Consider the following 27,785-nt stretch of genomic DNA (forward strand, 5'->3'; position numbering starts at 1 on the left):
ACAAAGCATTGGGGTTTAGGGACAGTGGAGGCAAAACAGACTTTAAGCGGGTAGAAATAACCAAACAGAGGTTATCTGATTGGTGGCTAAAATCAAGGCAGGGGTGAAATTTCACTCATACGTTAATAGTCACGGCTAGGCGGCGTGTGCCACCGCCCGATTTAAAGGGTTCAGCTTTATCTATCCATCTATCTAGGTCAGCTGCGACAGTAGTGGTAGCTCTAGAAGTTATGGTAACGACGGATCGGCGAGTGCAGCGCCAGCGCCGCCGCAATTAGAATCTTGACGTGAGACATGGCGGACCTCAAGGAGCCACCTCCATTACTCAGCGAAGGCGACTTAAATTCTAAGGAAGAGGATGACATGTTCACATCTGCCGTTGAGGTGAGTTAGTTACGTGCTGTCATCTGACCTCACGGTGTCGTGTGTTCGTCCGTTTCGCGTTGCCTATAGTAAGCATGCCGAGCGGGCACTAGGGAGGGGTGGTGGTGTAGATTGCGCCCAGTAAATAACGGGATCGTTTCATTTTCTCTGCTGACCAAGCTTGATAGCTTCGTTATTAGTAAGCCCTTGACGTATGTGAAGCGCCCTTCCTGATTAGCGTGTGCTGTGCATGTTGGCAGTATAATAGAATTGCGCTTATTTCGCGGTGACGTCGCCGCAACCGCCTGCGGCTTGTCCACCATGCTCAGGACATGCACACCTCGTTAGGGGTGTTTTAATTTTCTACCCGTGACTGGCAAGAATGCAGACGCGACCGCAACGCCCGCAGCCTCTGTTTTCTATTACTTCGAGCCTACGCGCCGCATGCTAATATTGTGTCGCTAGATTGCTGGTTGATTTTGACCGCTAACTGGTTGAGATAGTAGTGGTGGGAGTCGCCGAGATCCGCCCCTTCGTGAGCCTGAAACCGATGCTGTGCTCCGCAAGTGTTTGCTTGAGCATCATAGCGTGTCGCTGTTAGTTGATTGTTTTACTTCACTGAATACCAACGCAAACCTGTACATAGCTTGAATCGTTTCTTTCTTTTGTCTTTTACAGCACCACAAGAACCTGAGGGAAGGTGAGTGACCTAGGATTATTAGGTTCTATCTTGTAAGCACGTCTCGTGCTCTCTGAAGCGCCGTTAATTTCCTAGGAACGACGTGGCACTTAGTCATTTAACTGGGTAATACTAGAGGCCTTCTCGCTAACTTTCTGTGATCAAACTCTATGCAATAACGCCGGCAGGGAAACTCGCACTTGTTGCTTCAGGTTGTTCAGCAGCTGGTGTTTTTTTTTTTTTTTTTTTTTTTTTTTTTAATCACCGGCGGCCAAGTAGCTTGTGTCAGCCAGTGTTTATATAGTTGCCAACATTACTTTTGCCCTACATTCCTGTCTTATGATTTTGCTTGTGTTTTCTGCTTTACGAACACTTCTACAGCAGTGCTCTGAAACTTGCATAAAAGTAATGCATGCATATGTCGTCAAACACAGTCTTGATTAATTTTGAACTGGGTACAGTAGTAGCTTCAAGCTGAAAATTTGCAAATACTATTTCTGGGAAGTCGCCTGTCATGACTGTTGTGCATACTAGCAGATAATTAACTCCAGCCAAATGAACTATATAAGCCGTTCAATGTTGTTAGCTGTCACCTTAAGCAGTATTTATGTTCTTGTATGGATATGCTTTATTATATTGTGTAATTAAAAATAATGCTAGCAGCTGCAGTCGCTCTCGAGCCACTCGGTATTATCACACATTTCTCGGTGGTGTTTTCATTCTTATCAGTACTAGGTTTTGTCATTGTGTGCCTTTGGAAATTAACTCGGTTACCAATTAGCCAAATATTCATTTCTTTATTAATTGTCCTTGGTAACTTCTGCACTTTTAAACTAAACTGTAAACTGTCAAGTTAAAAGGTCAACTTGTGCTGTGCATTAGCATTTTATGATGTTATTACAAAGGAATTAGTGCTTCACGTAAGTAAATAAATATTGCATGGTTTGTAATTTATTTTACACCTGTATTAAGTCCGCATATTTAAGACGCAATTCCACTGCCCTTAAACTTCAAGGTAAAAAAAATGTGAAATTGCATGCACTAGGTTTAGTTGGGCAGGTTGGCTTTCCTGGCAGGTTGCTTCTGTGCTTGAATGCTTGTCTTGGTGCATTGAAACCCAGTGAAGTGGCAGGTACGTACAAAATCTTCAAATCCAGGACCTGTTTGTTTAGTGTTCTCATTGCCACCCTATGTTAAATTATTTTGGACTGCAGTTGAGTTGCTCTATGAGCAGTCATCAGCCATGTGCCTTCATGGCAGGCATACTATAAACTATATATGTATATAAAGCATGTTATAAACACATTTATGTGTCAGTTGTGGTAAATGTGGAAAGTTGTTTACACTGTTTTGTCGGTGTCTCAGGTATAATGGAGGGGCCCGAAGAAGTGGAGGTGAATCTGGACGACGACGAGCCACCCACCCAGACCCCTCTGCTGGGTTCTGCCAAGCTTGAGTTCCGAGCCGCCGACGACGAAGTGCAGCGAAGCAATCCAGAGCCGAATCCCCCAAGGCAGGCCACCACGCTTTTCTCCCCAGATGTCAGCACACTGAAACCAGCCAAGGAGAAAGAGGTGACTCTTCCTTTCTAACGTAGCAAAACCTGTGGGAATGCTAGTTTGCGTGCTATAACTTCATACCTTAAAGGGCAATTAAACAGAAGTACTACATCAGTGGAAAATGGTACATCCAGAAACCAGATCTGCATTTCTCCAGTTGTTAAAATGCTGCAAGTTTTTTAAACGTGGATCTCAATAGATGCACAAGGCTATCTGTGATGTCGGTGATGTTGCAGATTTCAATATATATATATGCACCTAGGTCGCTAAGCATACCCAGTGTTTCTCCATTGGTTATCGGCAACCGAAGTTTTGTTTTGGTTGCAAATGGGCGTGGCAGCAACTTGGCCAGGATGTTCGTAGCACCGTGCTTTAGAATATGGAAAATTTCAGCAGCGCACCATGCGGCCGTCCGAAATTTTCGTTTCCGTTATACAATTGGTTCAGGGATAGGTGCGGTGGCACGGCGAAGTCTGAATAATCACACAAGTCCAAAATATCTAGCTCCTGAAAAATCAGTCGGTAACTGTATTGGACATTTTTGCTACCAGAATACATGTTTTAAGCTACGTAAAACAAGAATTAGCTTCGCTATCACCGATACCAGTGTCGGATCCCTCATTTTTGGTTTTGTTATAACAGGACAGTACTCCACTAAAATAAAGCAAATGATGCACTTATCGGATATAGCTTTGTTATATTCAATAATTATATGTGCATTTATTATATTGAAGTTCGAGGGTATGACAAATGTAACCAAAGTGAAATTTTGATGGAGATAGCCTTTAAGATCTTATACATAATTTAGTCACTGAAAAATGACAAGTACATCTGCATGCAAATGTTTGAGGGCAAGTTCTTATGCTTGTATTGCTTTCTCATGCTTGTCTATTATCTGCCACATGCAAGCAAAGTGTCGGACATATTTAGGTGAGAAAGCAGTGCGACAAGCAAATCAATGTACATCAACCACCTACCTTGGATGTAGTTAATATGCATCATCTGAGGAAAAATTTTCCGTTCTTTGCTGGTTGAAACTTGAAACTGATAATGGGCATCTGTTACTATAGCACGCACAGTTATATATCATTGAACGTGCATTGTTTCTCTCACTGAAATTCTTGTCAATTGGCGTTGCTTCTTCCCATGCATCCACAGCAGCAGAAGGCCTCTGAGGGGGAGGAGTTTGTGGAGATCAGCGTGCGGGAGCCACAGAAAGTGGGTGAGGGCATGGCTGCCTATGTCACCTATCGAGTGGTGACACGGACCAACGCACCATACTACCGCAAGACGCAGTTTTCAGTGAACCGGCGCTTCAGTGACTTTCTTGGCTTGCACGAAAAGCTGGTGGAGAAGCACTTGCACATGGGGCGCATCGTTCCACCTGCTCCTGAAAAGAGTGTTCTAGGTGAGCTCAAACGCAGTTGTGGAAAATTGGAGTGTGCTTGTTTTAAAATATGTGCACTTAGATCCTGGCAGGCATTTAAGGAGGCTAGATAATAAAAACTTGGCTTGGGCCCCCCACTTTGTCATCTCTTGAAGGGTAGGTGTGGCATTTTAAAGGTAATAGCCAATCTACAGTCAGTGTGCTGGTTATGCAGCATGCTACAGAGAAAGTGACATTTCCCATATCTTTGTATTGTTCAGTGACTAGGTGCGAAAACAGATGGGCGTCTCTCCTTTGCTGCACAAAGGTTTTATGCAGAATGCATTGTGTAAATAGAGAATCTGTACAAAAGTTCCTCGAGCAATGTAGCACTCGCTTCACGTGGTGTTCATTTCTAGATGCACATTGGCGGGTCATTTCTAAAGGCTCAAGTTTCGTGTGCAGTTTCGTGTGCATGTATGACCACTTTTACACTATCTTTAGGTCAATGCACTGCTCTAATGTGCTCACCTCTGCAATTTCTAGCTGCTTTTGACATAGAAATCTCAGCTGCAGCAGCCACGCGTCAATAGGGGCAAAATGTAAAAACGCCTTTGTGCCGTACATTAGGTGCACCTTGGAGATCCCTAGGTGGCCAAAATTAACCTAGATTCCTCTACTACAGTGTGTCTCATAAATCGTGGTTTGGGCACGTAAAACTAATTTCTAATTTCTTCTGGCTGCTTTTCAAGCCTTTGAAATGCGGTCCAAGCAAAGCGAGTACCGACATGACATTTTTGACGAAGTTTTGTTAAATGATGCGCTGAACTTTAGAAAGTTATTTAGACTACTCTGGCGCTTACCAGTATTTTTTCTATGTTACTTGTTTCTACGAACAAGTTGGTTTCAGTACCTGGGAGGTGGATTCGTCGGGACTTCACGATACGCTAGCTTGCTTCATTCCTGCGATTCCTGCAAATGCCACACATTAGTGGAGCCTAAACATGCATAGAACTCTTCTTTCTTTCTCTTTCTTTAGAGCAACACCATCATACCTATTGTTACAAGCCCCATGAATAACGACACAAACCACACAGGACAGGCGCTGGACATTTACTGCATTTTATGCACAGAAAATGCTTGTTTAAATACGAAGAAAAATTATTTATGCCCAGCTATGACCCAAGAGATAAAATAAATCAGGTTGAGGCATACCACATCGAGAAAAGAGGGATCGCGTGTGTCAGCCAGTCATCTGTATCACTTCTAGAAAGTGAAGTAAGCTTATTGGAAAAGTGCTAGGCATGCACAAAGTGTTTAACAAGTGATTTTAAACTAGTGGTATCATGATCTGATGTACCTGGTACTCTACCTGGTATCTAAGTTGTGGGGTCTCACACGTGCTCTTGGGACAAAGGAACGACAACACAGTAGTGCAAACAGTCAAAAGGGCATTTATTGCACATTTCATACACTAATACATGCTAGCCGAATTACTATGCATAAAACATTCACATGGGCGCGCGACAAATCAAGGAAGTCCGACTCACGGCGACCAGATAGCGAGCTAATATGTTCGCCCCATGCTATAACACAATCGCCTAGTCGTTCACGTGTACGGTCACGCGAACGGTGGCATGTTCGAACGATCCGTGTTCATCCATACCGGTGCCCTCCTAGCCACGCGAGACGTCTCGCGAAGCGTGGATCGCCGCATGCGCGGGACTTCCGCATCGCCCACCGATCCGAACCCGAAAAGGAAGCACCTTCGACCTTTTAGGGGCGAAGCTCCTTATAGCGGCACCCGTTCCGTCCCCGTCGTCGTAGTAGTAGTGTGTAACCAGTCTGAGAAAAATGAGAAAAAAATTCCGAAGTTGTGTCCGTAGCGCGGAATCAAACCAGGGACCCCTCGCTTCCGAGCGCGCGGCGTTAGCCCACTACGCCACGAAGCGGACATGGACACACGCACCACGATGGCAATAAATACCCAACATTAACGAAAGGCCGTGTTTCTAACGTGTTTCTAACGCGTTTGTGCTAGCGCGTTATGGCCCGTGTAAGAAGCTGGTGTAAGACGCTGTGGCCTCTCCGCCTTACCTTCTACGCATTTCAAACGCGCTGCCCAAAGCGGTGGCAAGTCAAGTTCAAGTCGAGGAGCGTTTATGAATACGGGGGGTATACTCTCTCAGCAGTCATGTGATGGCGTCGGCAAACGCGGTGCACGTTCCGGCATGTGTAAATGGCTGCGTAAGACGCTGTGGCCGCTCCCCCTTACTAGAGAGTACTGCACGTTTCTAACGCGTTTGTGCTAGCGTCCCCTTAAGCGGGAGATCCGATGATTCCCTCCGGAGCTTCGCCCACTCATCATCATTCACCCCGTGGATATGCTGTGATTTTTTTCTCCCAAGTCACGCCGCCGTTCTGTGGCGTTAGCATCGCGACACTCGCGCGCAATGCGCCGCAACCACTACAACCGCCGCCGGCGCTTAGCCACGAGGAGAAGCCAGATTACAGGAGACGCGAGCTATGCGGGGAAAACATCAGGGGACGCGTGAGAGTTGCGCATCCCCACAAAGTTAAAATTATGTCTGTTATCCTCGTGGTTTGGTTTACTTTTTTCCTGTTTTGTTGTGCAATAGCTGGGCTTGCGTATGTTTTGTTCGTATCTAAACAAGCATTTTCCCGGAATACATTCTAGTCAGAAGTTCAGTGCCTATTCATTCAGTGCCCATCCATTCAGCTCATTACACCAAGTCTACTAATTTTCCACTATTTTGACCATTATACCTAGCCATATTGCTACATGATGTCGGCATATGTTTTCCTATCTCATGATGTTGACGCCTGGTTCGACATTGCAAGGTGACTATTAAATTAGAATACATATTATATAAGTGTTTCTTAACCTTCACACTTAATAATTGTCATTGTTTTGCATGCGCAATGGGTGTGGTAAAGTTTCTGTAACTTTGAAGATGTGTGTCAGTACTCCTTGAAGCTAAGCATTTTTGTTGGCCTCATTCTGTTCGCTTGTATGAGCTTTCCTGCTTGTCAATCATCTACCGCATACACACAGTGCCAGACATTTTTAGGTGAGGAAATGGTGCAACAAGCAAACCAGCACACATCCTAGCCCGTTACCAAGCCTGAAAGTGTTGCTTGTGTGCATCGTATGCCACTACAGTCGACTTACATTAATTCAACCCCGACGGGACCGACGAAATGGACCAAATTATCTGGCGGGGCAAATTAAACAAGATGCGCAAAAAATGCCAATACACATCGCTGATTCCTTGTAACATTTTCCAGATTCTAACACACCCTTGAATCAAATTCACGCCCACTTTCTATATGTCCAAAGTAGAAAACTAATCTAGAAGTGACATAAAACTCCTAAACAAAGTATAAATCGAACACACACCCGATTTTTCAGCCAGAAAAATGGGCACGGGTTGTAAGCATAAGGGGGTGCCAATGGTGCAACACCTTGGTGCACCGCAGTTGGCACATGCCTGCTATCAACCATAGTACAATAAAAGCTTGACAAAACTATCAGTGAAAATTATGTGTACACTTGGAAAGCATTTATTATGCATTCAACTAACATTTCGCGTAGGCCATCTAGCTGCATATCGCTGAGAGTTCCCTCGAAGAGAATACGCTAGGCAAAGAGGGGGGGGACTTCGGACTTACCAGCGGGCGCACGACTGCCATGGCAGAAACGTGGTTGAGTAACCGCATGCTGGAAAGCTGGGAGTGGCAGCGTAACCTTCCACACTCGCCGCTTGCTAGTGACCAAAGAGATTATGGAAATGTCAGAGGGATCTCGCGTGACACGCCTGGTGGCGCTGGTAGCGCTTGCGATGCCCATGCACCGCCTGCAAAAGGAAGACTCCCCCCCCCTCTACCCAAACCTGCTAGCACTCATGCCTGACATGACATTTTCCGTGTTTGTAAACGTCGTTGGACACAAGGATTCTGTCATCTAATATGTGTTGTACAACGGCGGCCAGTTTCCTAGAGTCAGCTTTGACACGTGGTTTTTAGCCTATTCTAGTCTGTTGGCGCGATTTCGCAACATACCGAATCTGAGCTCGTAAATCTAAATGGAACGCTCAAGGTAGAAATACTGATTTCATGTTCGGTGTGGTTATCCCGCAAAAACGCATCCGCGTGTTGCTATGACTCGGAAAACAATGCTTGTATGTGCATGGTGCTTCCAACGAGGGTCAAGAATCTCATGCAGCTGCGTCCTTTCAGGTGTATGAATTGGTCACCATCTCTGCAATACCAGCTGTTTTACAGACTGCCATAAGATGCGAGATGGTTTGCCTGCCAAGTCTGAGTTTGTTCAGTATGAAAACACGCGAATATAAAGGCATTGCTTTGTGCTAGATGCCTGTTTCAGTTGTCTTGAAATGAATTTTACAAATCTCACCCGGGGTAGCAAATGGTGTGATAGTAATTTTGGATGTTCTTACCCTGCATAGAAGTATATTTGACTGCAGTTCGAAGGTTTTCTTCAGGTAAAAATATTTAGGCTGTAAGAGGTTGGTCAGCTTTGCTGCAATACATTTGTCTTGTGCAGTAAGCATCCAAACGCCACGAAGGCAGTTTTGCTATTTTTTCCACTTGCACTGTGCAGGCAATTTCTGACCCAATTTTCCTGAAAAAAAAAGAAGGCACTTCTTGAAATTGGGTAAATGCCGTAATCCTATATTGTGAGCTATGATTATTGCTTGAAAATGTTCTTGGGGCAGGTCAAAAATTAGGCGTTCAGGAGGTGACGTGTTCAATGCATTCACTATCCCCTAAGCTGTGTCGAGAGAGACGCTGCCCCAAAAGTGCCCCATCGTAGGGGTCAGGGGTGTGCATGCTGAATGGTAAAGTTTGAATTATTCGGCAAAGACCAATTTTGGGATCAAAATAACAAAGTTTGGGACCATAGAAATGCATGGGCACCGGCATGACCTTCGGCCAGGAACGAATGACCAAAAAATTCAGTTAACCGGGGCTGAATTAATGGAAGTCTATTGTAATACCTAATTGTATGCTATACTGATAATTGACATTTATCACATTATCCCAGCTAGGCTGTGCACTTGAATGCTTTCTTATGTGCTGCTCAGGCATGACCAAGATCAAGATGTCAAAAGATGAGCAGGTGACTTCAGAAGACTTTGTCGAGCGTCGAAGGGCCGCATTGGAGCGTTTCTTGCAACGAACAGCTGCGCACCCTTCGCTCAAAGTCGACCCAGATTTCCGAGAGTTTCTGGAGCAGGAAGCTGAGCTGCCTCGAGCCACCAACACATCGTCTCTAAGTGGAGCTGGCATGTTCCGGCTCATCTCGCGTATGGGAGACTCAGTTTCAAAGATCACCACCAAGATGGACGAGGCAGACCCGGTAAGGAAGTTATTAGTGCAGTGCACACTTAATGTAATCATCATGTGTAGTGTAACAAACACTATCACACCGCTGTGAACTATAGTGGAACCTCATTGATACAATTCTGCGTAACACATTTTTCGGGATATGATTTCTTTCCCCCCCTCCCGATAATACGATTTGGTTCGATAATATGTTGTTTGATACGATTTTCAAATGATACGCTTTATTTTCCAGTTCCCGTGAAGATCGTATCAACGAGATTCCACTGTATTTATCATTTTAAACATGCTTGATTACAGTCTTGTTAGTTATTTTTCAAACCATGGGGATGAAGCTAGTTCTCTGCACTTTCTCTACATTGGCGAATTAGATACAGTGGAATCTCATTGATATGATCTCCGCGGGAACTGGAAAATAAAGTGTATCATCCAAAAATAGTATCATCCAACGTATTATCCAACCAAATCATATTACGGGAAAGGGAAAAAAATGTATCTCGAAAAACGTATTACACAGAATCGTATCAACGAGGTTCCACTGAACATGTAGTAGTTGCTAGTGCTCACACCTCAGTTAATTGTTATGCAAAGGCTACCGGAGCCGATGGATCTGAAAAGTATGAAATTTTGAGGTGCTAGTACCATCTCGTTTTTAATTTTAGCTTTGCATTAGCGCTGGCCAAATACAGTGAAATCCCAGTAATTCTAACTCTCATAATTTAAACTGACCTTTGGGTCCCATTCTATGATGCATCTGTTTTACTAAAATTGACTTGAGCATGTTTGAATGTATGCTGCGGGGGTGTGCCATAAAGGTAACTGCAGACATTTATTAAATGGGCACATGTGAGGATGTGCGGAGCAGCAACAGCTGCACCTCTTCGAGGTTCGAGAGTAACCCCTGGGCAGCACTGGTTTCCCATAATGCGATAGGAAACCACAGGAACAATTTTTTTAACCACTAGAGTAATATGTGCATCACAGTGCTATAGATAAGTAGCACTTACATTATTTTTAATTTTCTTTTACTGGTTGTAATATTGCCCACTCTGTACTAAAAGCATCTTTAGCATGGTACTAATGCAGCATTTATGTTTAGTTGCTTTGGGATAGGAAACGTTTTGCTAATGCTGACCCTGACTTTCTGGAACTGCTACATTCCTTGCTTGTGTTCTTTTGTCGCAGCTTTGTTTGCTAAGCTTATATTGCCTATTTTGTTGTTGGCATAAACCTCTTAGCAATGATTAGCATGGGTAAAGGGAGCCAGTCATTGAGGACAGTGTTGTTTTCAAATATGCTGGGAATTCCAACAAGATTTCCAAAGCACTAATAAAACCCCAATTAATTAGTGTGGTCTTGGTTTCTAGAGTGTGTGGCTAATCTGTGGGGTGTTCAGGCACTCTTGAGGAGTACAGGCATCAAAAATTTATTGTCTGGACCCTCGGAATGCAACCTCTGAATGACAAATTACAATGCAGGGTCTGTTAACAAGCTGGCTTTCTGTGTGATTTCAGGTACTATAACTATCCATCTTAGTGCATTATTTAAAAGCATTGTGATGTTACAAGATATACAGTTAAACCTGCTTATAACGAACCTCAATATAACGAAGTTTTTCTATTCCCCGCCATTACTCCATAGAAGCACATGTATTTGAGACCTCTACGTAACGAAGTGGCAGCGGGAGACCCCCGAAATAACAAATTTTCCCCGCCGACAACCTAGAGATTTCGCCCCAAATCTTGTCATTTTTACGCGAGCAGCAACCGGAAGGACCGTCTCCGCCGGGACGGAATGCGAAGCGAGCGCACGTGTGCGTGCGTGCGAGCGTATGCGAGGCAGGCCTGCATCCCTCGACCCGGCGATCTTGCCGCCGTGGGCGTGACCTTTCCCCCTCCCTTCATTCATACCTGATCCTGCCACTTGCTGCAGCTGGCCTAGCCCGCCAAGCCGGCACTCTCCTTTTCCAGTTGATGTTGCCGACGCGCTGGCAAACGCTGTGACACATCACACTCGATGAGCACGGACACGCGCTGTCAAACGCTGGCGGCGTGTGGAAGCCGCTGCAGAAGCGAACGAAGTGACTTTCGTGCTGTTGTCTATCGCTTCAACGCAAATTGAGCGCCGAGAACACACAGCACGCACAAAGCTACGAGCCGCCGACGCACCTACACTGCCTAGACTTTGGCCCAACGCAGATCGCTTTCAAGATATGGCCCGTGCGACCACGCAGCACGCAGTTGATGCCAGAGTACAGTACAACGCCGCCTGCTATCCCTCCCCCCTCACTCCCTCGCCGGTGCCTCGAGCGCAACGAAAGAAGGCGCGCTGCCTCCCTACTTTTCTTTCTTGCGCGCACGAGATTTAGACGCAGTCGTCGGCTCCCCTCGCATGTTTTCACTCTCACATACAGCATACGGCGCGCGGTGACTGCGTTATCGCCCTTGGACTTTATACAGAACATCTATGAGCCAAAACCAATTTTAGGGCCACAACACGTCATAGACACCATCTTTAGATAGCAAATACGGATCTCAAGGGCCATACTTTTGCTGACAGAAACTGAAAATACGTCATAGTTGTCGACCCCGGCACTTTGGGCAGCCAATGCCATCGTCAAGCCACCAAGCCAAGCGACATAAAAAGTCAAAATGCCTGCTCGGGCCGGCGCGGGGTGGAAGTTCGCAACGTATGATGCGGGAACGGTCCCACAGTTGCGACGCAACAGCGGGGTTACCAATGCATTGGGTTCTATGGGAGCTGTGCCGGGACTTCTATGGGAGCTGTCCCAAAACGCAGCACCTGGGAACGTAACAGCGGGGTTCTACTGTGTCGGGATATGGGGGGATGCCAATGGCCCTCTGCCTCGACACACCGAGCCCAGCGGTTGGCGCATGCCTGCGCATCAACCGCGGTCCGGTACAAGCTCGAGGAAACAATAGACAACCACGTGTACACTCGGAAAGCATTTATTACGACTGCAACTAACACTTCGAGCAGGTCAGCTAGCTATAGTTGACATCGCTGAGGGTTCCTTCGAAGAGAATAATACACTAGGTAAAGAAAGGTTTCCGACTTACCAACTGGGGAATACGAGGGGGGCCGCGGCGTTTGCCGCGGCAAGAACACGGTTGACTAACCACGTGCGGGAATACGGGAGCGGCGGAGACTTCCGCCGTCGCCGCTTGCTGGAGACCAAAGAGCCCCGGGCGATATCAGCGGGATCTCACGTGACCCACCCGGTGGCGCTGATAGCGCTTGCGATTCCCGCGCGCCGCCCGCGGAAGGAAACTTTCCCCTCTCCCAACTCTCCCTGGCACGCATGCGCTTGACGCGACGTTCGCTGCCCGTGGGGCGGTTATGGGACCCGAGGATTCCCACAACTGTAACCCTATACAACGCTACGACGCCATCGTGACGCTCGCTCTTCATTTCCGATGCCTCGCGCTTGTGCAAAACGACATGCGTCCACACATCCGGTACCTGGTGTGACATTCCAAGGATGAGTGCTTCGACGAAAACGGAAAACGGGTGCGCGTTACAATTGAGGGCGCATTAGAATCGAGTAAATACGGTAAGCGTTTCTTTTCCGAATTTTCGTGCCGAACCTGCATATAACGAAATCCTCTTTATAACAAAGTTTTTCGGGAATTTGTCAATTTCGTTATATCCAGGTTTAACTGTATAGGCCATTATATCAGGGTGCGTACAGGTCCTTAAAATCCTTGAAAACCCTTGAAATTGAAAAGTGCATTTTCAAGGCCCTTGAAAGTCCTCGAATTTTTTTCCTTGAAAATCCTTGAATTTCGTGAGCAATGCACTCTTGATATCGACATTGCGACCTCCTTTCTGTGGTAGATCGGCGTCGAACTCCCCACACATGGTTCCGTTTTGCAGAACATGGTTCCGTTTTGAAGAATAAAAGGCTTCACCGCGTCAAACCGCGAACGGAGCGAGAGACCCGTGCCGCGCTTCGGTGCTGGCTCAGTTGGCAGTTTACGCTGCTTTTCTCACCCTATTGTTTGTTTCACTCGTCACCCGTCGGTCTGCCTTGTGCCATTTTCACTCTTGCGCACGAGGTGAAACTAGTGAAGCTATAGTAGAGCAACTTTACGATGCTCAGTGCCTTTGGGTGGATGTTTGTTATAATATTTATGATAATACAGGGTGTTTCAGCGAACACTTTCAAAATTTATTTAAGGTGGCCTGTGGTAGATAGCCCAATTCTAGTTAATGAGCTGGTCTACTCGAAGAGGGGGACATTACTTGCACACAAAATTGAAATGCATAATCAACTAATTAACAAAAATTTACTAATTAGGTTTTTAACTAATTACCTGATGGCCCATATTGCAATTTACAAATGTAGCCGTGGAGATTGCAAGGCGGATCCACTTAGAACTAATTCTCAGGATGACGCCAGTTTCGAGATATTAATTATCAAACTTTGCGGAGAAATGCATTGGCGTTCCAGTTAATTTTGTGCTTCACTGCAAAAAGCGACGTTTTGTTAAGAACCTAACTGGAACGCCAATGCATTTATCGGCAAAGTTCAGGAATTATTATCTCGAAACTGGTGTCATTCCGAGAATTAGTTCCAAGTGGATCCGCCTTGCGAACTCCACAGCTAAAATTTGTAAATTGCAATATGAGCCATCAGGTAATTAGTAAAAAACTTAATTAGTAAATTTCTGTTAATTATTCGATTATGCATTTCAATTTCTTGTGGAAGTAATGTCCGCCTATTCGAGTAGACGAACTAATGAACTAGAATTGTGCTATCTGCCGCAGGCAACCTTCAAGAATTTTTGAAAGCGTTTGCTGAAACACCCTGTATAAGTGCAATAACATTATCGTATTTTTCGTTCTATAAGTCGCACCTTTGTATATAAGGCGCACCCCCCTCAAAACGGCAGTTTTTCCGAAAAAACAAAAACAAAACGCGTATAAGTTGCACGGGTGTATAAGACACACCTGTTCTTTCGGTAAGCGATTTAAAAAAGGTAGTGACGTTTCGCCCTGTGAATGCGGGTCATGCGCAAGCATTTGGGTGCCATATATTTCCACTCCAGGCGCCTTTCTGCCGTCGTGGTTGCCGCGATGTTCCGTATAAAGTCCAAGGGCGATAACATCGTTTCAGCGCGCTGTATGCTGTATTATATGCGAATGAAAGCGTGCGACGGTGAGCCAGATCGCGCGCAAGGGAGGAAAGTGGGAAGGCAGCCCGGGAGAAGGGGGGGGGGCTGCCTGTACTCTCGGAGCAACTGCGTAGTTTGCGCAGTGGCGCGCGCCGTATCTTGACAGTGATCTGCAGATGCGACGACTTCACGATCGATCGAATCGCGGTCGGCCTACCGTCGCTTGCGTTGCTGCACCATCCTTCTCGCACGGCGCTCGGGCCCAAACTTGATCACGAGAACCCGGCACCTCGATAGCGCGCACAGAACCCGTAGCAATTTAGTCAACCAGCGCACTTCGCGTGGCCATAACATCGGATCCAATTTTGACAGCAGTTTTTCTGCAAAAAAAAAAAACGTGCATAGGTCGCACCATTCTATAAGACGCACTGACGAAAAATTAAGAAAAAAAATGCGTCTTATAGACCGGAAAATGTGGTATGCTGAATGTTTTGGAAATGTTTGATGAACCAACTCGGCTAATGCTGCAGAAGCCTGAGCAACTATTGTGAGTGTTCGTTGTGTTAACTTTTAATATTGCGGACTTGAGAAATGATCAAGACAAGGCATGTTTTACAAAATTGCAGTATACATCTATTTGTTATAGTACAATGGAAATGTAGGAAGACTACACCGAATGGTTTGGAAATGTGCAGTAAACTTACCCAGTTAATACTGGAGAAGTCAGAGTAGCTGTCGGGAGCATTCGTTGTATTTTGCGAACTTTTTTTTTTTTGTTAATGTTGTAAATTGCAAAGTGATCAAGGCTAGACATTATTACAGTCATTGGGATATACATTTATTTCTTTTTATTTTGGTGCAATAACCGTATGCTGAATGTTTTGAATATTTTTGGTGAACTTTACCCAGCCTATACTGGAGAAATCTCAGCCGCTGTGTTGTGTTGTGATATTGAGAAGTTATGAAGGCTAGACATTTTTATTGTAATTGTGATATACATTTATTTATTGTAAGTGCAATAAAACTGGTCATTTTTGGAAATGTTCGAGTAAAGAAATCCTACTTTGGATGCCGCTTTGAGTCCTTGAAAAATCTGTGACAGGTCCTTAAAAGTCCTGGAATATCCTTGAATTTTCGCCTTAGAAACCTGTACGAACCCTGTTACATGCACACATAATGGTTTGCAATGCCATTGGAAGGGTGTAGATATGCCCTTTCTTATTCATTTCTTAGCTGCAAAGTTACATTTCTTGCTTCAAATGCTTAAGATATGACAGGCCTGTCTTGTCAAAAATTTTCAATCTGCAAACTGGCTATACCCTACTGGTCACACTTAATGCTAACTTTTGTGGACAGCCCCCGGCTTAGATGAGCGAGGCCAGCACAGTAGTTTAGGGTTATACCCTGGTCACATAGACAATTTAAATTAATGGAAAAATTGATTTGCACTGCAGTTAACACATGTTATCAATGTAAGGTGTGTATATTGAAATCAAACATGCTTAAGAATGTTTGCGTGACAGGACTTGATCCTCATTGATGCAAGTTTGACAGAAACATTTCTATTATGGCAGCAGTTTAAGACCACATAACGAATACTAGACACCCTCACTTTCACATCTGCATTCCGTAGGTGTACTGACTGCAGGGAAACCAAAACCACTCTGTGTAAAATCAGGTAAAGAAACACCCAACACACATTCTGGGCTTGTAGTAGGGGCTCCATGACTTTGTAGTTGCAGCTCCATCACCTTGACAAGAAAAATGAGAGCCGAAACCTTGAGTGTTTGTGGCCCCTTTAGAAACTTTCCTGGGGGCAGCCTGCCTCTGTCCAGTCTTGTGTCTGTATCAGGCGTCTTGTTGCCTCTTTCAATGCTGCCAGGTCTTGCTGGCCGAGCCTTCATTTGCTGTCCAGGTAAAAGAAATAACTTCTTTTGAAGTGCACAAATATGCAAGCACGCTACTTTTAGTTCTTTCGTACTACGTTCTTGCACTACCGCCTGCTCATTTGGATATGTTTCAAGGTCTGTTTGCTCCTTTGTTTTCCTTTGAAGAATGCTTTTCTATAATTTTCTTGACTTGCTGAAGATTTCTTTAGGTGTTGTATATGAAACTGCCAGTGACTGCCTACAGTATGTGGCATAAGTGTGTGTGCATTACGGTGCAGTACATGGTAAAAAATATATGTGGAGTTGTATAGACTGGCATAAAGGTTTAACGAGTAAGCAGAGCAGAGCTTTGTCACTTAACTTGCTACTGGGATTAATTTGCTTACTGGCAGTAGCTCACTGTTGCTCTGCAGCCAGCTTTACTTGAGTTAGTTTGTTCACAGATAGGCAGTGTTCTGAAAGCACAAGAAGCACTGCTATGTTGCTGCTAAAGGAAAGTGTATAAAAGCTGTTTCGTAGTGTTATTTTATTAGGCATTGCAACGATTAACTCTGGTGGGAAAGAAGCTACTCTTTTTGCCTACTACGACTTTGCCCGTACTAGACAGGAGTAGCGTCCTAGGGCTGTGTAATATTGGTTGAAAATGGATGCTTCTGAAGCATGTTCAGGGGCCACCTCAATTGACACCTTGTTATGTAACATGTTATAGTAAAAGATGAGCAATTGATGACCTGTGAGATTTGTAAAAAAAAGGAAAAACCTTCCAGGCGCACAAACCATGGCAGAGCAGACAAGACACATGACTGCTGCCATGTGCCTCATGTGCAGCGACTGAAAAATCTGCTGGAGGAACAGTTGCCAGATCACTTTTTTTGTACTGTTTCCTGGCCCATAATTCATTCATTCTGCGGCCCATTATGTGCTGTACTATAAGAATAAAAATGCTGCTGCATTCCAATTCCACTGACAGCAACGCAATGTGACGTCACTCTACTGATCTGTTAAACTAACGTACCCACTTTCTCAGGAAAACTGTGCTTGTTAGAATCTGGTAAATATTTTAACTATAGTCCAAGCATACTGTCCAAATCTCATGATGCCACGAGGAGATAGCACAGAAACTTTGAAGATTTTTCATTTTGCACCTTTCCTGGTTTATCCAGACTATATATGTGTGCTTATGGTAAGAATGACGTTTCTTAGTTCAATATTCCAGCCAAATATTTTTCTATATTGTCCCATTGGGTATTACGGCACTTGAAAACGCACAAAGCAGGAACTTTAGATGTGTCTTTCAGATCGTACATTCTTCCATAGAAATAAACAATCCAGCTTTTGTCTTTGTTACATTTAGACACTACTGTTTGCAAGCTTTTCAGTTGGGTCCTCCAAATTCACGCCCCGTGTAGCTGCAGACCACAACCAGGACTATGCACATTAATAATTGTACTTTTCTGAATGCTCTCTGATTCTTATGCACAACTGCTTGCTCACTTGCCTTGGGGCAACAGTGCATTTTCATACGTATTAGTTCTGATGTGTGACATATGAGCATGTATCACCTGTTCTGCACTTTTTATTTGTGTGGGCTCTCCTTTTTCTTTCTTTAATTGCACTACATGAGCACTCCCCATTTTAGAAGCAAAGTAACTTAATATGGAATGTGTGTCTCGTGTGCAGTGGTTCGAAGAAAAGCAACAGCAGATTGACAACCTGGACATTCAACTGAAGCGGTTGCATGCCAGTGTGGAAAATATGGTGCAGCAACGCAGAGGTAGTGTATTTTTTCTACCGTTTAGTGGACTTCAAGCATTTCTAAGGATTCATGTAGAGCAGAACCTTGTTGATACAATCCCGTTACATAAGATTTCCTGGCGCCAACATTCGTGATCGAAAACGCAAAAAAATAACCGAATGAAGTTATATTTCTTTCTTACCGGTTTGTATGTTCTCGGAAAACACGTCTCACTGGGGCGCACATTAACTCTTTCCCAACCATGGGGTAAATAGGTGTTTTTTTTTTTAATGTTATGGCAGATGTTTTTTTCTGAAGGAACTACTGCACTCAATATTTAATGTAATACATAAACAGCAAAATGAGTGCACTTTTCACGCATAAAAGTTTCATTAATAAGATGTTTGTCATAAAAATATATAAATTTTTAAAATCAAGATTGTGCGATAAAAATAAACAAAGTATGTAAAGACATGCTTGCATCTACTAAGAAAGAAAAGTTACCAAAATTATGAGATATACAACATGTATTGCCGTCTATTAGACACAAAAATTTCACTGCAAGTTGGGCGTGCTGGGCTGCAGCCGCCGATGTTCCGGGCTGGTTTGCATCGTTTTCGCTTTCAGACTCAAAGTCCGACAAAAAGTCAGCGTCCTCTGACTCGCTGCTATTCGATGTATCGATAAGATCAGCTGCAGAGGCAGTGGAATCGTGATATCTGCGATATCCCGAAGCACGGACGCCGTTACCGGAGCCTGACTTTTCTGCGTTCTGCTATGACAATCACGAAACTTCGGAGCGCATTTAAATATCACCGCTTGGCGGGAAGAAAGCGAACTGCTTAGAACAAAAATATAGTTTCTCCTCTTTCACGTCCAATGGCGCAGTGTGTCCGTGAGCGGCGCAGAAGGTCTCGAAAGCGGCGTTTCAAACCATCGATAGCGGGCGGCCATTTTTTCATTCTTCTTTGACGATCGCGAAACTTCGGAGCGCATTTAAAGGTCACTGCCTCGCTGGAAAAAAGCGAACTGCTTAGAAAACTAAAATATAGTTCTCCACCTCCACGTTCGATAGCGCAGTATGTCTGTGAGCAGCACGGAAGGTCTTGAAAGTGGCTTTTCAAACCATCGATAGAGGGCTAATCATGCGCAATGGGCGCGGTACGGAAAGAGTTAACAATGTAACAATGCGTCATTATTCATTGGTCTGCGCCCGCTAAAGCGGCATCTACCTAAGCCCCCACCCCCCTTCCCCTGGGCGACGCAATGGGTCACTTCGTTCCCTTTGGTAGGAGCCCACCGTGTCAGGCGTGTTGGTGAAGCATTGGCCTAAAGAACAAGTGCGGCAGAATTAAAAAAAAAAAAAAAAAACAGGCTCAAAAAAATTTTTCTACAATGCGATTTTTAACTGCCAACAAACACCTCAATCACAAACCTGACACTTTGCTGTGGCGCCATGAAACCAGATGAAAATATCTGCTATTACCTGGGTTCTGCGTTGGCTGCTAATAGCTGATGATACAGTGTTATAACTATAATGAGGGCCCCCATCACTATAATCAGTTCCATTGTGGCAAGCATCTTCACCTATAAGCTCTTTCTTAAGCGCATGGGGCGTAATGCCGTTGGAAGCGTACTGCATGCTTTTAGTAGGTGATAACCCAAGCACACCGCGTGACGTGAGTGTCACATTTCGCTCCGGGCGCGTCCAGCGTCACCCACCAGCTCGATTTCGTTTTGGTTTTCCCGTCGCCGTCTCAAAACACTGCGCAGTGGGAAAACAACAAAACGCATCTCGGGCTGCCAAAGCCCCACCATCTTGACGCGCATCGGTGTCTCGGGCCTCGTGCCGCAACGATTCGCGCAAGACTTCGCATTGCGTAGATGTCAACTATAGTCGAGTCTGAAAATTTTTTAGTTACTTTGGATTACATTTTCCTAGTTACATCTTTGCTCGCGGTTTTTTTCCAATATGTGTGAACAAAGCTCTACTGTATTATCCTTAGGACTCAGTGGGGTAAATTGACTTCGCACGGTTTTAAAGAAATCTTGCAGTAGAACGACAATAATGCATTCCCTGTTTTGTAATAACCCACATCTTAATGGATTAGCAAGGACCATGTAGATGCCTGAGTATCAAAATTCATTATTTACAGTGAAGGCTCTGCAAATGAATTAGATGGCGACATCCATTGGAGATGGCAAGCTTTTAAAAGGTGAGCCAGGAAGCGTCCTGTGCTAATCGTGAAGCACGGACATGCAGTAGCAGGCCTGTAGGAGAATGACACACTGTGCAGTACTCTCTTGTCGAGAGGAGTCGTGGCCTTGGCCATGGGTGACAAATTTGTCATGAACTTCCCTGCTTCTCATTGACATAGTCCTTTTTTCTCTTCTACTGTGAGCATTGTGCAGTAGCCTACTTTTATCAGCTCTGCTACATAGACTGCTCACATGTACACACCACTCGTGTTGCTCACTGATGCATCACTCCTTGCTGATATTGCTCCTCGAAGGTGCCTTAGTCAAGTCTTGGCCAAACCAAAAGTGATCATCCGCATTACATGCATCTCGAAAAGCGTTTCCAATATCTACTTGTATTCTGCGTGATAAAAAAGAACAAATTGCATAAAAAGGAGAAATTGCTGCTCTAGGCATGTTTGAAGGATGCTGCTAAGCACCAGTGGACCCAGTACTTTCATGAACCTCCCATTTATAGTTAGTGTTGCCTCTTGGCCCTCACAAACACAATATTTTGTAGTTGCATTGGCATTTTCATTGAGTTCTTGAGTCTTCCTTGCTCATTGGATTGTCCCCTATTGAATTCTACCTGCTTTCACAGTTCAAGCTCCTCTTACCTCTGTGCAACCATATGCTATATCATTTGCACACGGAAGTTACTGCATGAAGTCGCCACTATATTAGTATGCCTGACGCTGTAAACATGTATGAAGCTTAAGACTCCCAGTTTGGTCTTAATGGCATGTGTCGCATGTAAGGTTTTGAAATGTTTGGAATTTGCACTTTGAGCTTCTGATGGTGATGGGAAATTCTGCCCATATGGAACTCCTCTACTGTACATAGTCCCCCAGTGTCCGCCCAATATGAAAAACTGGAATGTTTAGCTGTGTTGTTCTTGTTGTGACTCTTCCTTTTGACCAAGAGCTATTGAACGATGTGGCAGTATGCAAGCTTGTAACCACATGTAAAATTCAGTTAAATGTTTTATTGCAGATAGGGTTCCGTGTTGTCAGTTTAAAAGAAAAAAAAAGTTGACTGAATTTTGACCAACTCAAAACCGAAAACGCTGAACCCCAATCGTAGGTCATTCAAACTTTCTGGCGGCTCACTGTGCATTGACAATGCGCAGAGCTGTCGCAGAGCACGGGTGCATTTGCCAAGAGCGCAGCCATGCTAGGCAACTGCGAAGAGCACACGGGCCTGTCACGGGCGCTGTCCAAGCTTGCCGAGGTCGGTGAGCGGGTGGAGCAGCTGCAGGGGCGCCAGGCCAACCACGACTTTTACTGTCTGGCGGAGCTGGTCAAGGATTACCTGTCCCTGGTTGGGGCAATCAAGGATGTCTTCCACCAGAGAGTAAAGGCAAGTGATCGTCAGCCCATTAAACTCAGCTTTGCTGCAACATAGCCGTGTCATGCGACTTATGGCCCAATTTTCTTGGGGGAAAGAAAGCACAATTTAGAATTGGTAAATACTGTAATCATCTGTTGTGAGCCACCATTATTGCTTGCAAATCTTGTTAGGGCGGGCCGACAATAGGTGTTTTCGTTGGGGGATGACTTTTGTTCAATGCATTCAATGTCCCTAAGCTCTGTTGAGACAGACGCTGCCCCTATAAGGGCGATTGGGGTCACCATAGGGGTCAGGCATGTGCATGTTGACTGGTCAAGTTTGAATTATACAGCGAAGACCAAATTCAGGATCAAAATAAAAAAAGTCGGGCTCATAGAAATGCATGGGTACCTGACAAGACCTTCGGTCAGGATCGAATTAGCCGAAAAATCTAACCAGTCAAATTAACGAAGCATACTGTATAATGTCGGCTCATAGGTATCTCTAAAGCAGGCAGCCCTCTTAATGGAATAGGAATCAACAGCTTCTTTCATTTTCTTGAATGTCATGTACTTGGGCTACCACATTCTTGGGCAACTGTGTATGTACTAGTGTTGTGCAAATATTGGAATTTTCGAATATTATGCTATTTGATATAGTACACTGACTGTATATTAATTGTAGGAATTTCATCAACTGCGTTTAACAGGCGAAACAAACTCAGCTACAGATAGACCTGTATACGCCGGCGTCATCTTTGCCAATCTTGGTGCCCTGGTTGCCAACACTCTTTTCTCACCACCGCCGTGTCCAGACTAAGTTATAAAAACCAGTTTCGGACCTTTAAAAATTTCTAACAACCTTCATAATTTGCTCAGACACCTTTATTTGCGAGGAAACTCATAAACGCCATTTCAAAACATTTAAACTATAATATTATGAAAGAAAGCAATAAGATGAGGGAATGACATCAACATTGTCAAATGTATTCCAATAAATAAGTCATACTTGAATTAATTGTGGTCTCATTCTCACAAATTAGTCCAATCATTGCACGTATCCAACAATTACCTTGCATCATAAGAAGCCAACAAACAAGGACACCCGCTTATAGGGGAAATCACTTGTACTTACTAATTCAATTAATGAAAATGATAAATTAACAGAAATTAAAGTGGATGAAAAAACAACTGTCCGCAGGTGGGGAACGAACCCACATCTTCGCATTGCGCGTGCGATACTCTCACCATTGAGCTACCGCGGAGCCGTTTTCCCATCCACTTTCTGGGGTATTTATGTTTTACAACTAGAACTCACCCTGGGAGTGTTAGCCAGCGCCACCACACACTTATGTTGTAAAACATAAATACCCCAGAAAGTTTGGCCAAAATATTCGGCCAAAATCGCTATTCGCTTCGAACTCAAAATCCATCATCCGGGCAACCCAAGTATGTGCCCATTCCAGGTTAATCCTCCATGATGGATATGTGCCACTGTGACACAGGGTGAATAGAAGTCTTAAATGTATTTAGATGTGCTGTATGTGTAGGGTTGTTCGTTTTTGGGTAAAACCCAATTTTACCCGATGTTTCAGGAGAATCAGGTTAAACCCGATTTCTCTCCGAATTCCAAAATCACATATCAACCTATCTTTTTTTATGCTGCATGGAGTTTGCGGTGTACACACGCTAGCTACCCAGCCTAGGGAAAACTAAATTTGATCCTGTTGCCTTAAGTGAACTCCAGGGACCTATAGTTCAATTCACGAGCTGCGTGCAGCACTTTTTCACAAGCAAGCAGCCCCACTAGCACAGCTATCAAACTCTTTGAGTATTGGCATCACTTTACCGCTCGCTACCCCGGGCTGGCAAATGCTGCACTGTCATTGTTCTGCCTAGCTAATGGAAGCTGTGATGTCAAGAGAACTTTCTCTCAGCTTAGATACATTCAAAGATCAGACAGGTCTCAGATGGAGACCGACATGTTGCACATACAGATGATAATAGACGTTAACAAGGATGTGTAAAAAATTGATGACCAGCTTTTCGTGCATAAATTGGTTCATTTCCTAGAAGTTATCAATGCTCTTTACTGTCATTTACTGCCCCCCAGATTCCCAGCTTAAACAGATCCCTAGTTTTAACACGTTAGCGTTAAAGAGCTCAGTGATACCCTCCGATTAAAAAAAAAATGTATTAATAAAACTTGTTGGGCTAGTTGGTACATGCTTCATACAACGAAAAGACGCAGCACACCAAGGAAAAAGACAGGCAAAAGGAACGAGCGGAAAGGAAGTTCTTTCCTTTGGCCTGTCTTTTTCCTTGGTGTGTTGCATCTTTTCGTTGTATGAAATTTATGTATTACTCGGTACATTTCTAATTTGACCTCTAAAATCCGATTTCTCCCCAAATATTCGCTTGAAAAACCGCAACCTACCTTCCTCCCCCCCCCCCCCCCCCCCGAATTAAAATATAGAACCCGAAAACAAACAACCCTATATGTGTGCTGTAGTTGTCCGTTCATACAGCTCTCATCACCATTGCTTCTCCATTAAGCATTGTACCTCGCCTTCGTCCTTGTGACATTGCTGCATCAACGTCTCGTACTGTTCATCTGCCTGAATTGATGTTTGCAATTTGCCATAGCTTGTAAGCAATTTAGAGCATAAGCATAAACATTGCATGAGATTACTTGTTGCATGGGATGAAAACAAACACAATTTAACATGTTGCGTTTAGTTGTACAGTAGGCATTTAATTAACTGCTTCACTAAGGCTTCAGATTACATAGATTCCAATATGAGCATTTTTTTTTTCTTGCAACATTCACACTATTGCATGCTGTGGATGGTTTCATTGTAAACAGGTACAGTATTATTTTCTTACTCTAATTTTTCTCCTACCCTATCCACTTTTTCCTTTCTCTATAACACCCCTCTGCTGGTGAACATTCATGTTTTGAGCTTTGTGTAAACAAAATCAGTTTCAAACAAGAAAGTGGTGTTATGTGCAGCAGTGTTTCATTTCCTTTTTATTTTTTAGCAACAAGTGATCAGCTCACTATATTTGATCTGTATGTGCGGGAAGCAGACTTAGGAAGTGATGCATAAGATATAAGATTGGTTTCCTTCATAACTTAGATTATTGCCGGCCAAGACCGTTGCATTGAAAAAAATATCATTCATAGGTCGCACAATTCTGAACTTAGCAGAAGGCTTAACACTGTTTTTTTAGTGCAGGATAGGATAGACAGCAACACAAAGCGAGAGGAACGAATGCCTTTTCTGTCCTATTCTATGTTAAAAATTGAAGTGTATACATATTACCAACTAGTGTAAAGCATTTTGCTTAGCAGGAGGCTTGCTTTGAGCCCAGTAAAGAGACAAAGGAAATTTTTGTGTTATGTGTAAATGTGGTATGCTTCCTGTACACCTTATCCCTTGTCATTAGAGTACACTGCAATCCTTGTGGCTTTTAGGGGCAGCTATGTTTGGCTCGGAAAGCAGACCGAGCTCATGGTGACTGGAACCTGTTGCAGGTGTACCAGACATGGCAGCACGCGCAGCAGATGCTGGCTCGCAAACGGGAGGCCAAGGCCAAGCTTGAACTGGCAGCCAAGAACGACAAGGTTCCCCAGGCACGCCAAGAGGTGCTCGAGTGGGAAGCCAAAGTGGAGCGCGGGCAGGAGGAGTTTGACAATGTGTCACGTGTGATTCGCACCGAGATGGACCGCTTCGAGCTCAACCGCATCGCCGACTTCCGCAACTCAGTTGTGCGCTACTTTGAGTTTCTCCTTGACACCCAACAACAGGTGGGCACTCGCGTCTTGAAAGCAGTGCTTCTTGATTTTTGCACTTCTGTACTATGATTCAGTCTGCGGAGTGTAGGGTACTGTGTTGCTATGGCATGGTAGGCTTAACGAAGCTTAGGAGAGAACAAGCAGCAAATCAATTTGTTCGGGACTAGAATGAAGACTGCCCCCTTTATTCATTACATTTAGTGCAGTTAAGTGGGTGGCACCACCAGTTAGTCACGCAGTTTGGGTTCATTGTAGGCTGCGTGAATGTAAAATGAATGAATATAAAATAAATTGTATGAAGTACAAGCTACCGCTTAGCCATACTGCCACTCTAGCATCAGCTTAAATAATAGTGGGCTTCACTGCTGAGAGTTCGGTTGTCACAAAAAGCAAGCCCTTCACATTAACACTTCTTCACCCTGCATACGTCTCGGCTCTTGAAAGGGAAGGAAAAGTTTGCTTGCTAAGTTCACTTGAGTGTTTATTAATGCTCAAAACATTCTGACTGCTGTTCGCTTATTAGGTGATTAACTTATCCAGGAACATTGGCAGCAATTTTCCAGCATTGAATCTGTCTTGTCCAGGAATTCAGCATTGCATGTTGGGTGCTGTGGACAGATTCCAACTGACAACTCTGCCATCCCTCCATTAGGTGTCATGTATCAGGAAAAAGTTTCCGCCCAATGCAGTGATTTCTTCTTCAGATGGCCCATGAGTCATCAGGTGGCCCCTGGAATTTAAAATAGTACTGTCTGGTGTCAATTGTGGTAAACAAGTACCATGTTTACATAGGGAAAATGGCCTTATTTGTGCTTCAAGTGCCACTAATGGATTAGAGCGAGCATGCTTCAGTGAGTTGTTTTGCTTACTGGCACATCATTGTGACGAAAGTAGAATAAGCTGCTGTGACATTCTGGTGACCTCTTGTGCTGGGGTATGGCTGGAGAATACTTTTTTTGGTTTGGGGTGCCTCGCCTGTAATGATTACCCATGCCACAGAAGCTGGCTGAAACACTTCATTTCTTGCGCTGTATAGATGAATTGCCTTTTCTATGATACCAAAAAAAAAAAAAGCCACTGTTACTGTCAGAGGAAGCTTGATAAGTCAGGAAAGGTGCAGAACAATAGACGGGGTGTGCCACCACCTTGGAAGTTCCCACACCAGCTCTTCATGACCATCATCTCAGCTCTAGTTAAGTTTTTATCTAGAGATGGACTATCCATTGTATTCTAAACATTGTATTCTAAACAACTTAGCTCAGCAAATTTCAAAGATGTTTTACTGTGCCACAACAGCTCAAACACGAGCAAATACATATAGGTACTTTTAAATCCACGACATCTCACTAACGTACTGACGCTGAAGCTTTTTGCTAAATTGAAAATTTTTTTTAAGTCTTCATTTTTTCTTCCAGTGATCAATCTCCTGCCACGAAATCAGCAAAAATAGAGTTCTGAAAAGCTTTATCAGTCTAAATTGGTTTCCCTTTAGTGCCCTCTTTAAGTGCCTGAGAAGCACGTAAAAATGAGTGTTTGTCGTTTGTTTTTTTTTTCTGTTACAGTTGATCAAGTATTGGGAGACCTTCTTGCCTGAAGCAAAGGCCATTGCGTGATTGCCAGGACAGGGTGCTGACCTCACATTCCAATACGTGGTTTTTCATGGTGCTCAAAGCACAGTACTCCTCTTGGAGCTGTACATTCTTTTGCTTTTCTTGTTCTTGTGAGGAACACGGAAAACCTGCTGAATTTTGAGTGTTCACTTCTTTGTATATACTGTATTCTGCACCCACATGGTGAGTGTGCGTACGCCACATTTACATGGATGTTGAATGTTGCAGTAAACAGGACACAGTGAACACGTTTGCAGGAGAGATTGAAAAACAAGTCTTGGTAAGCTGCACAAGCGGGTAATATAGTGTTGCTCGACGTTGCGGTGTGCACTTGACGAGCGCGAGCTTTTCACTGCTCTAGAAAAAAAAGAAATGGGCTTTATTAAAGATTATATAACCAGCCATTAAAGAATTTGTTTGTTACTGGAAATTTTGTAATTTATTACCCCTGAAATAAAGACGATTCATGCGCCATATGTATGTTTTTTTTTTTTTTTTTTGACGAAGCGAGAGAGCTGCTTGGCCTTTCTTCATGCGAGTTCACGACCCTTCCAGTATGTTGAAAACAATGCAATGTGAACTCGTTAGAACAGTGCCACACACTGTTCTTTTGCGCTCACGGCATCCAATAATGTGCCCTCATTGCCAGGTGACCCTGGCCCGCAGCGGCCACATTTCGATGGAGGCAAAATG

General features: G+C 44.1%; 1 protein-coding gene and 1 non-coding gene across 3 annotated transcripts; one reads left to right on the forward strand and one right to left on the reverse strand.

Moving 5' to 3' along the window:
• Positions 1-230: 230 nt before the first annotated feature.
• On the forward strand, positions 231-27,568 carry LOC119442842 (sorting nexin-2). Of its 2 annotated transcripts, none has more exons than XM_049662420.1 (9): positions 231-384; positions 1,042-1,063; positions 2,408-2,616; positions 3,763-4,009; positions 9,097-9,371; positions 18,063-18,156; positions 21,485-21,714; positions 25,222-25,494; positions 27,045-27,568. In XM_049662420.1, exons 1-9 carry the CDS (start codon positions 295-297, stop codon positions 27,093-27,095), a joined length of 1,491 nt encoding a protein of 496 aa, XP_049518377.1. In that variant the 5' UTR covers positions 231-294; the 3' UTR covers positions 27,096-27,568. The 2 variants fall into 2 exon arrangements, with proteins under 2 accessions (XP_049518377.1, XP_037563811.1); XM_037707883.2 differs by having other exon boundaries at positions 233-384; positions 3,760-4,009.
• Positions 22,877-22,948, reverse strand: Trnaa-cgc (transfer RNA alanine (anticodon CGC)). The gene has a single exon. It is a non-coding gene; the product is annotated as a tRNA-Ala (tRNA).
• Positions 27,569-27,785: the final 217 nt, after the last annotated feature.

Source organism: Dermacentor silvarum, chromosome 2 (assembly GCF_013339745.2).
Source record: "Dermacentor silvarum isolate Dsil-2018 chromosome 2, BIME_Dsil_1.4, whole genome shotgun sequence".
NCBI lineage: Eukaryota > Metazoa > Arthropoda > Arachnida > Ixodida > Ixodidae > Dermacentor > Dermacentor silvarum.

What these genes read in the sequence shown, in the direction of transcription:
- LOC119442842 (XM_037707883.2), top strand. Translation starts at nt 295, where the DNA reads ATGGCGGACCTCAAGGAGCCACCTCCATTACTCAGCGAAGGCGACTTA. An exon ending in AACCAGCCAAGGAGAAAGAG is followed by an intron (nt 2,617 to 3,759) that starts GTGACTCTTCCT and finishes ATGCATCCACAG; the next exon opens with CAGCAGAAGGCCTCTGAGGG. An exon ending in TCCTGAAAAGAGTGTTCTAG is followed by an intron (nt 4,010 to 9,096) that starts GTGAGCTCAAAC and finishes TGTGCTGCTCAG; the next exon opens with GCATGACCAAGATCAAGATG.